Source organism: Adelges cooleyi, unplaced genomic scaffold (assembly GCF_023614345.1).
Source record: "Adelges cooleyi isolate 19-005CV unplaced genomic scaffold, UGA_ACOO_1.1 ACOO_flye_CR_arks_rails_tigmint_CR_PRNA_247, whole genome shotgun sequence".
Classification (NCBI taxonomy): Eukaryota; Metazoa; Arthropoda; class Insecta; order Hemiptera; family Adelgidae; genus Adelges; species Adelges cooleyi.
Window position 1 is genome coordinate 12,045,157 of NW_026095912.1, and position 11,338 is coordinate 12,056,494.

General features: G+C 29.3%; 2 protein-coding genes across 2 annotated transcripts; both read left to right on the forward strand.

Moving 5' to 3' along the window:
* Positions 1-2,360: 2,360 nt before the first annotated feature.
* LOC126837184 (COP9 signalosome complex subunit 8-like) lies at positions 2,361-3,404 on the forward strand. Its single transcript, XM_050571010.1, has 2 exons — positions 2,361-2,383; positions 2,856-3,404. The coding sequence occupies exons 1-2, from the start codon at positions 2,361-2,363 to the stop codon at positions 3,382-3,384; spliced, it is 552 nt and encodes a 183-aa protein (XP_050426967.1). The 3' UTR covers positions 3,385-3,404.
* A 2,587-nt stretch (positions 3,405-5,991) lies between these two features.
* Positions 5,992-9,448, forward strand: LOC126836921 (uncharacterized). The gene is made up of 3 exons (XM_050570642.1): positions 5,992-6,108; positions 6,229-6,292; positions 8,887-9,448. The coding sequence occupies exons 2-3, from the start codon at positions 6,264-6,266 to the stop codon at positions 9,410-9,412; spliced, it is 555 nt and encodes a 184-aa protein (XP_050426599.1). The 5' UTR covers positions 5,992-6,108; positions 6,229-6,263; the 3' UTR covers positions 9,413-9,448.
* Positions 9,449-11,338: the final 1,890 nt, after the last annotated feature.

The window sequence follows — 11,338 nt, forward strand, 5'->3', positions numbered from 1 at the left end:
TATAATTATTAGCAATACAATTAGCAATTTTTGGTCCATCCAGCAGTGTAACCGTGGTAAGTACGCTTTTTGAAATTGTGGTTATAATATTACGTTTCTACCCTTTGGCCTGCAAAACCGTAACCGTAAGCGCACCCTACTTTCGTTTATCGATTAAATGTGGAGGGGTGGAAGAACTTGGAAAAAAGCATATATATATATATTATATGTCTATTGTGTATGTCAGTAACTCGCCTTACCCGTTTGGACGCTGTTTGTCTTCTGCTGGATTTCTCTTAAAAAAAAATATAACAGGTAAAATATAAACTCGATGATTAACATAGGTACAATAGCGTAACAGCAGTAGTTATTACAATACTAATAAGATTTTTTTTTTTAATTTCGCGTTTTGTTGGGATATAATAATTGTACATATATTTATGTTTGGCAGTCACCAGTCGGAGTTCACACAGACTATTATCCAAGATGGCAGAAAATAACTCTATCAACTACAAGTATGTACATTATACTACCTAAATTAAATAATATAATATTAAGAAATTACAAGTCTTTAAGACGACGTTATACAAGCTATTATACTTAAGAGTTCGGTATAGGCATTTATTGCAAAATCTGAATTTAAAGCTTAAGCTAAATGTGTAGGTAGGACTTATTTTATCTCCGACTATCAGCACCTTTGACAGTTTTTAAAATATTTTTTTTTTCATACAACATGGCTTCGTAGATTGCGTTTTACTCGGTGCCTGTTGGTTAAGACAAAATATACTGATATGTAAATAAAATTGTATGTTGCAAGTATAAGTCCATAGGCGGACTTAGGGGTTGATTTTTTTTTGGGGGGGGGGGCTTTAGTCCCAGACAATATTTAGACACTAATATAGCCTACAATATCTTTATTTTTCGTAAATTTTCCACTTTACGTATGTGTGGGCATACATATGCTATATTTTGTCAATTTTTTTTATTGATGCAATATGTATAATATTACAATCGAAGTTGGTTATCAACTCATAACTAAATTATTAGTATATAGTACATTTAATTTATTAATTATATATAAAAATATAACAACCAAAGCCGCTACTGTAGTAGTGTTAATAATTTTTTTTTATAATTCTAATTCTAATAGCACAATCAAAAATTGACCTTTTAACCCCCATAAAGAAAACGGTAAACTTCAAATTAAAAGGAAAATTGGAATCCGTCTTATTAATATGATCTAAAATTACATTGAGTTGTTTTTTATCAAACTTCCGCCAAAACTGAGAAAAATAGGTAACTTAAAAAGTTATATAATTAGAAAAAAATAATATTTGTACGCCTTAAAGTTAGTTGGAATGTACTTATATGATTTTTTTTTCCGCCCACAATTATCGTCCCTTTTTTTCTTTTCTCGTTTTATCTGATAATATTAATTTATAGTTCTCTATTATAAAAAAAAAACATATTTTATATTGTTATTAGTGGTAATTGTCAGCTAAGCAAAGATTTAAATGACGAAAAATATGATATTTAATTTAAATATCACACAAAGATGTCTTTGAAATAATATCTATCTTAATAAAAAAAAAGTATACATCTAACAGGGGAAAAAATATACCCAATGAACTTAAATGTACTTCACATTATGTTGTTTATTTATTTTAGCTAAAAAATGTCCAAAAAAAAACTAAAATTTAGTTTTATTTTATGTCGATGAGGTGAGAAAAGGGCTAGAATACTATTATTTCCATCCACTTACTTCGCAAATAACACAAATATTATTTAATACATTACAAACCAGTTTTTGGTGTCACTATACTTAATGGATGAATTAAATATTTAGGTTATCTATCATCATTTATCTTTCATTTATCCTTCAAAATAATACCTACTGTAAAATTGTTGTGTTTTAATTTACTATAGTAATTATAATTCAACTTACGTACATAATAAGCTCCATTTGCCAAAACAAACTGAAATATTTTGTGTGTATTAAAAACACTATCTGTACTATTTGTCAGTAAAATAGACAATGAATTGGTTATATTTTTTAGCATGGCATATACCTCAAAATGTTTTAACATAAAAAAAAAAAAACATTTCATTTTACCACGGGTTTTCAACTATTTTTATAATATCTGCGATAAGTTTGCTTTATTATTATTATATATATATATATATATACATTTACTTCGACTATGATATTATTTAAAAACAAAAAAACCCATAAAAAAAACGAAAGATGACAGGATTTTGAACACAATGCAATTAAATCCTTCTTGAGATAACCCTAATGGTTAGCTTAATATTTACAATTAAAATACCTTTTTTTACTTTTTCAAAATAGCTATAACTTTTTTTCACGTTTTAAATCGGAAATGACATTAACTCAACAACAGAGGTGAGGTTATACTTCGGTTTCATAATAATAATATGTGCTTTTGCTTTTTTAAAAAAACCATTGATTTATTAAAACGCTTTCTTCTAGAGTTGTATATTTAGATAAAAAAAATATTTAAAATCTATCACGGAAATGGGAAAGAGTTCTATAATAACTACCCATTACAGTTCAAGCATCAAATTATAGTTTTGCAAAAAAATTGCCTTTACTTAACCCTTTGATAAATAGGAGAACCATGTATTCGTAAAATCTTTTATTGTGTTTAAACGTTAAAAACTAAGGAGAACTTATAAAACGGAATCGAATAGAAAGAAACGGTGTCTCCAAGACGATAAAAACAGAATATCTTATTACGGTTAGAGAATAAAACAGGAATAAACGGTCAAGTCGACAAAAAAAATTCTCATTGCTGTTAACAGAATATACTATTATTGTTAACTATAATAATTATATATTATTTTTGAATTTTTAGCGCTATCGCTGGACAACTGGAGGCCACTGAACTGGAAGTTGGAATCTTGCCGCACGACGATTATGTCAGGTTGTTTGTAATTTATTTGCTCAACAAAGACATGTGCGCAAACAAATTTCTCTGGCGCCGTATACCTGCCGAAATGAAGTGTTCTGCAGAGCTACAGAGAATGAATATGATTAGTCAGGCCTTGTGGAATCAACTGTCTGCCGAGGCCATGAAGTTGACCGATTTCAACTGGTCAGAAGGGTTGAAACCGGTCATTAGCACTCTGAAAGAAAGCATTAGAAAAGAAGCGTTGGACATTATCCGCGAGAGCTACTCGGCCATTTCGGTGGACTTGTTTCAGATAAGTATGGGGACAGACAGAGAACAAGCGATACAAATTGCACAACAATTGGATTGGATGGACGACAGACAGTTTATCTACCCAGTATCGTCTGCTAGAAAAGCGAAATCACAGAAAGCAACTGAAGTCCTCGAAGGCCTTTCGAGTTTGCAACTGAATTCATCGAACGCCGAAAACTAATTTACTTTGAAATGTTTAACAAATAGTGAAAAATAAGTGGCTGACCATATTATAAAATCAGCTTTTATCCATTCATAATTTATCAAAATTATTTAAAGACAAAAAAAAAAAATGAAATGTAGAATAATTCAGTTAACTATAATAATACAGTAAACAATGTAATCTTTTTTTCACCTTTCACCCGACATCTAAATTATTGCGATTTTTTTTACATTTAATTGTTTGTTATTTATTAATTTTACTTTATTCTTTTTATTTAAATAATAATTATGATTTAATATTCATTAATTAAACTTGTGTTATTTTAATATTTTATAACCTATTTGATTTAACAATAACATTTTATTATTTTAAGCGTTTCCAATATAAAATAACCAATTTCTATTATCTTTGTATCGATATCTATCTTAGTAAATTGGGTTATTAAGTATAATTATTTAATAAATATTATTACACCTATAAACTAATGGCCATTAGATGGTCTTCTCAAGTTTTCTTTTTTAAAAAAAATTTGAACTTCGATTTTACCTATTAACTAGTCTAAATTAATTTCAATTTTTTATTTTTTTTAAATCTTATACTCCAGAACCTGTATAAGATGGTAGTAATTATTTTTTGCCAACAATAAAAGAACAAATATCATACTCTATTTTAAAAGAATTATCTTACAATTTACAAAAAGTCATAACACAATTTTATTTGATAGCATTTAAAAAATAATTTAATTTATACATTTGTCTTATAAGATATGCTAAAATTTGTAATTTATTGTATAATGATGGGAAAATAACTCATCCCGAGCTAGTCTTTTGATAAATATTATAGGTATTCTATTTATAATAATTGTATAAAAAAAAATTAATCAATCTTCATTCTTAACAAATTCCTATTATCTTTGTATCGATTTAATTATCTATCTTAGTGAATTAAGTTATTATATATAAATATTTAATAAATAACATTATACATATTAAACGACTCATATTTTCGATTTCTATTACCTAAACTGATTTGTTCAAGTATGTCCTTTTTCTAAGTAATAAGCTTAAGAACTGGTAAGTTTGTTTTTTTTTTTGCTAACCACAGAAGAATTACATTCTAAATTTTAAAAGACTTATGTTACAATAAAACATAACACATATTATTTGATAGCATTTTAAAAATGTATTTCATTTTATACCTATGTGAATTTTTTATTATAAGATGAGCTAAAATTTGTAACTTTTAATAATGATGAAAAATGCACTCGAAAAGAACCTTTTCTTTTGATAAGTGTTATTAATATCCTATTTCTAATAATTTTATAAAAATAAAACAAATAATAGTCAATCTATTAGTACTAATTTTTATCTTAAGCACTACTATCAATTTACACACTGATCAACGTTGTTTACTACACTGTAAATATAATTAATAAAACAAACATTTGCTGCTGCCGCTAACGACAAGGTTCAATTAGAATAAATGATATAGGCGAGGTCTAAGAGTTAAACAAATTATTGGATTTAACATAATAGAATTGATAAAATACTAAGGTTATAGGTAATTATAAAGAAAAGAAAATAACAAGGTTTAACTAGAGCTGGTTTCGCACATATTTAAGGCATCTACATTGTACACTGTTCAGTGTAAATTTTAATAATATTGTTGAAACCAAATAGTATAAATGATACTTAATATTGGTAAGTCAATGTTAATAATTGTTAATATGTATTGACTTAGAATTCCCCCCAACAACAGTGTTACCCAAATCAAGGAATAAAAATAGCATTATTCTGAAACGATGTCTGCATTGCGTCCATTTTTTATAGTTTTTGATATTATATAGGCTTATCAAATATAAATTATTATCATACGCAAAGGGCCTACGGTATATTGTATCACAATATATGGCTACACTGTTCGGAAAAAAACGAGGCCCTTAAAAGATCTTCCTTTCGGGTATTATCATTTATAATATTTGTAGAAAACATGAACTAATATAGTATTATACGCTATAGTTTGTGGTGGAAACCCTTATCGGGATTGTCATTTAGTTCTCATCACCTTTCACCGGGTTGGCTCGTACAATTGCCATATTATAATCACAGGATAACCAGAAGGGAAACTTAGCTCGGGACAGAGTTTGATATTTTGTATTGGCGGGTTACTTACAATAATTGTTACTCTTTTTCTTGGAAAAATCTATAGTCCATTTGTTATAGTCTGGCTTTCAGTCGTGACAGTATATAGCAATCAGCGTATTTCGGCTGTTCATAAAAACCCATGTAATTTTTAAAGAGTTTACTTCTGGTTATTATCACAGACGGTTGGCTCATTGCTTGCACCATCGACCTGGTTACAGGTCAAATGCCAATGGTTTCACCCAATTAAGAAATTAAATTAAGTTTTACGTTTAATTTTGGAAACACTCGATAATATAATTTGTAAAGAAACAAGTAAACGTGAAAATGTAGGAGAGGGTTTTTTGTTTTTATGTCCATCCGATAGTGTAACCATGGTAGGTACGCTTTTTGAAACTGTTGTTGTTATAAGAAGTTTCTACCCTGAAATACTGTTACCGTAAGCGCACCCTACTTTCGTTTATCGATTAAATCGAGGGGCGAAGGGCTTGGCAAAATATATATATATTTATATATATATGTATGTTAGTAGCATTACTCGTCTGGACGCTGCCTTTGTCTTCTGCTGGATTTTCATTTCGACAAAAAATTTCTATAACAGGTAAAATTCGTACTATATAAGTACAATAGCGTAACAGCAGTAGTTATTACAATACTATTATGATTTGTTTTTTGATCTTGGCAATTTGTCGGGATAATAATAATATATTTATGTTGGCAGTCACCAGTCGGAGTTTACACGGACAATAATCCAAGATGGAGGACGACAACTCTGTTGACTTGAAGTATGTATATACCGCCTAAAATAAATAGTAAAATAATATGTAGAAATTATATGTCGTTAAGAGGGTCGTTATATAACTTATTTATTAAGGAATTCGATGTAGGCAATCTGAATTTAAAGCATAAAACCAAGCAGGCCCCCCACATGCATTTTTCAAGTACGGTACTGTAAATGAATCCGGGCCCTTATTATATATTAGTATTTATAATAATTTTAATATAATTTCTAACATTTATTTTTTATTTTTCATAAGGTACCTAAAATATTTGTTACATAGCTAGTGTGACCAGACGTCCCGATTTTGGCGGGACAGTACCGATATTCAAGCAGGTGTCCCGCTAAATATGGTGATCAAATCGGGACAGTAAAATGTACCGACTTTTAATCGACGTCCCGCTTTTGTCCCGATTTCAAACAATAGTTATTTTTTTCTTATTTTCGCTTATGGTGTGTATATTTTGTGTTCCATCAGATCTCATCAGTTTATTTTGTACAGTTTCTATAATCTATACTGTGATATCACTTATTATCATAGAGACCTAGACATTGGTGTTTATCACGTTATGATCTGGACTCTCAATCGGCTATAGGTAACCACGGTTTTAGAAATGAAACCCAAGTGGTTACAACTGATAAAAAACCTCCTTTATTGCTCAAATCTATTGCATCAAATGATAAATACTAAGTATTAATAATTTTTTTATCTGTATTAAATATTTTATAAATTTGTATTAAGTATATTTAAATTTGGTTTTCATCCTACTTTGATTATAATTATAAGTTTACTTGTTATAATATTTAATTCTTGTATTTTAAAGTTACATTTTGTTTTTAAAATTTTTTTGTTAAGGATATAATATACTTAATTTTATTAAGGTATTAATAAAATAAATATTTTATGTTCAATGAAAAATTGATTTAAATTTTGATTTTTATCCTATTTTGATTATGATTTTTTCTTTTGCAATGTCTAGTTTTAGCATGAAGAAATAAAGGTGTACCCAAAACCAATTATTAAGGGAGATTAACTCCTCCTACGAGTACTATTTTATGAGGAGGGATACCCCACTTCCTCTAGTTCCTTTTGAATACTTGTCCCGCTTTTATAGAATTTTGATCTGGTCACTTTATACATAGCTTATATTGCTTTTATACACCTGTAGACAGTATCACAATATTACCGCCACAACTCGGGAGATTGACGGTTGTGGTAAAAACTAAAATGCATGCTATGATCGCGGGTTGTTTTGACTTTGGTCATCGATAAAAGAATTATTATCTTCTAATGCCAAAAATAGCACTAGTAGGGCAGACGGCTGACTTATTGCTTTTATCGTCCCGGATATTTTCCCCTTTTATTTTTTCCAAGAAATGCTTGCGCTGCACGCCCTACCCGTCTACCGTCCTACCGACGTCAAGTGGCCGATCTCATTAAATAAAAATAATTTACAATTAGATTGTTAAACAAAATTATGTATTATAAAAAGTATTATGTATTATAGTAAAAAATAAAAATATTTATATACCAATATTATACAAACATATAGTGACTGGGGTGGCACGACTCATTATATTTTTCTAATTTAAATGAATAATACGTATATATTTTGTTTTTTCCTCGGGCTCTCAGAGAGCCCGGGCCCCGGGACCCTAGTACTCACTGACCCCCCCCCTTGTGGGGGCCTTGAAACCAAGTGTGGAATTAGGGTTCATTTTTTCCAGACTATCAGCATCTTTGTCAACAATTTTAAACATGTTTATCGTATAAACATAGCTACGCAGTGTGGTAGTATTATATGTGTTATTATTATAATATTTGTGTTTGTTATCCGACGGCCGTAGCCATGTAATATTTCCCCCAGACAGTTGCCTCGTTTCTAATATTTCTTTATACTACCATATTTTGCATTGCAAAAGTTAGTTTAGGTACAGAACTAGTTACAAATTTTTTGTAACTAGTTCTGTATTCATATTTATATTTATACTTTTTTTAAAAATTAGCTCTCTTTTTTTAAATTCTAAAATTAATAGTCCTGAATTCCTCATATACAACAGTCCTTTTAAAATCTATGATATCAAGAGGAAGTTTTACATACCTAAGCATTTATGCATTTTACTCACTTAATAATAATTTTAGAGGTAAAATACCTACAATAAAAACGAAAGATCACACGATTTTGGAGACAATGTCGTATCATTTTTTTTGAAAACTCAATGATTAGCTAAATATTTAACATTTAAAATCACATTCACGTTGTTATTTTCAAAATCGGATATGACATTGTCTCCAAAATGTTGTTGTAATCGATTTTAATAAAATCGCTGACGAAGATGCTGTGTTAGTCCGAAAAATAAATTAACTACCAAAAATGTGTTCTTATTATAGTTCAAGTTTTAAATTAAGGTTTTGCAAAAAGTCGCCTATACTTATAGCTACATAATACATAGGGGGGGCATCACATCCTTTTAATAACTTTTTGTGTTTAAACATAAAAAATAAGGAGAATTTATAAAAGGGATCGAAACTCATTGCTGAATTCTTATTATTATTAATAATTTATGTATAATAACATAATATTATATTTGAATTTTTAGCGCTGTCAGCCAACACCCTGAGGTCGGTGTAATAAAAGTTGGACCCTTTCCGGACGACGATTACGTGAAGTTGATTGCACTGCATTTGCTCCACAAAGACATGTGCCCAAGCAGATTTATTTGGCCAACTTTGCCGGACCACTTGAAGGACTCTGCAGAACTAAAAAGACTGTTTAGGATTGGTCTAGCGTCGTGGAAAAAACAGTATGACAACGCCATGACGTTAATCGATTTTGACTGGTCCGATCAGTCGAAACCTTTTATGGGGCTTTTAAGAGAATGCTTGAAAAAAGAAGCGTTGGAAACTATCGCCGATAGCTATGCGGTCATCTCAATAGACTTGTTTCAAAAATGCGTGGGATTGGACAGAGAAGAAGCCATACTAACTGCACAACAACTGGGTTGGTCGATTGACGGACATTTTATCCACCCCATAAAACCTACAAATAAACCGCCGCCATCCAATGCATTCCTCCTCGAATCAATGGCTGGTTTGAATGTGAATTCGTCACGCCAAAAAAAATAATTCCCTTTTTAAATGTTCAACCGATAGTATAAAATAATTAGTGGCTAGTCAAATAGAAAATACGCTTTTATGTCTATTCGTAATTTACCAAAATTACTTGAAGACAAAAAAAAAAAATTGAAATGTAGAATATTACTACTGTAAACTATAATAATACAAATGACAATTTAATCTGATTTTTATCTTTTATCCGACATTTCAATTGACTAGTGTCTTGAGTGAAAATGTAATAATTAAATAAAAAATCAATTCAAAAAATAATATCTATGTACTTTGTAAAATAATATTTTCATCTATGTACTATAAACTATTACGGTTCACCGTCTGCAACGTGCCTACAAATATTTTTGTGACAAACATAACTATAAACAGTCATGAAACTGCATAGTTAAAGGTTTTAAATAATAGAATTTTTATACAATTTTTCATCAACTTTGCAACTAAGATTGTTTGCTATTAACAATCGAGTCAGAGTTGGAAATGTTTCATGTTTGTCAATGAAGCATTTTCCGTTCTGTATTTGCTTTAAAATTTCTGAAAGGACTATAATAAATAATATCACACCTTTTAGGTGTCCTTCTCATGTTTTCTTTTTAAAAAATAATATAAACTTCGATTTCTATTGCCTAATCTGATTTCAGTTCTAGTATATACATTTTTTTTCTAATCTTAAGCTTAAGAACCTGTACAAGCTGCTTATTATTCGTGCAAACTATTGAAGAATAAATATCATACTATGTTTTAAATTACTTTTCATACAATCATAACACAATTTTATTTAATAGCATTTAAAAAATAATTTCATTTTTGCTTTTGTCAATTTTGGTTTTATAAGATATGCAAACATTTTTGACTTGTCTAAATCTAAGAGTTTAACAAATCATTGGATTTATCAAAAACAATCTGATGTCTCTTCAAATTGTCACTGACTGCAAATCGTAACAAAATGTCTACAAGTATTTTTATGATAAACATTATGATAAACAGTCATGAAAACTGCATAGTTTAAGGTTTAAAATATAATAGTACTTATTTAAATTTTTTTATCACTTTCACAACTAATATTGTTCGCTATTACCAATCGAGTCAGATGATTAGAGATGGAAATGTTTCATGTTTGTTAATGAAGCATTTTTCATTCTGTATTTGCTTTAAAATTATGTGAAAGAACTATTGAATATAAAATGTTCAATATGTTCCCTTTAAAATGTTCTGCCTTTGTCGCTGAAATAGACTTTGAACGGTATTGGTAACGCTAAATTTGAAGTGTTAGTAATGCATAATACAAAAGACTGGGTAAGAAATTATACTTGAAAAAATAAAATCCTAAGGTTTTACTAGAATTGGTCTCGAATATAACTAAGACAACTGCAATGTACACCGTTCAGTGTAAATTTTAATAATATCGTGGAAACCAAATACTATAAATGATACTTAATACCGGAAAGTCAATGTTAACATGTATTGGCTCAGAATTTCCTCCAACAACAACAGTGTCACCCAAATGGCAAATCAACTAATCAAGGAATTAAATAGCATTATTCTGAAACGATGTCTACATTGCGTCGATTGTTTATAGTATTTGATATTATATAAGCTTATCAATTATAAATTATTATCACACGCAATAGGGCTACGGTATATTGTATCATAATGTATGGCTACACTGATGTTGGGGGAAAAAAGTAAGCCCTTAAAAAAACCTAACCTTCGGGTATTATCATTTATAGTACCTATTTGTGGATACTCCGAACTAACACGTTTACTGTCCGATGACCCTTATGTGGTTCATGATTTATTTATAGATAAGTCCATAATTAATTAATTAAGTCCCTATCATCTCACCTGTCCAACTGTGTTATTATGAATTTTATAGAATATAGTCCATACAAATAAATCTCCAGAGAAATAAATGTTTGAAATGAA

Excerpts from the sequence above, each read along its gene's own strand:
- LOC126837184 (XM_050571010.1), top strand. The coding sequence starts at position 2,361 with ATGACATTAACTCAACAACAGAG. Across the intron at positions 2,384-2,855 it reads ACATTAACTCAACAACAGAG|CGCTATCGCTGGACAACTGG; the intron begins GTGAGGTTATAC and ends TTGAATTTTTAG.
- LOC126836921 (XM_050570642.1), top strand. The coding sequence starts at position 6,264 with ATGGAGGACGACAACTCTGTTGACTTGAA. Across the intron at positions 6,293-8,886 it reads GACAACTCTGTTGACTTGAA|CGCTGTCAGCCAACACCCTG; the intron begins GTATGTATATAC and ends TTGAATTTTTAG.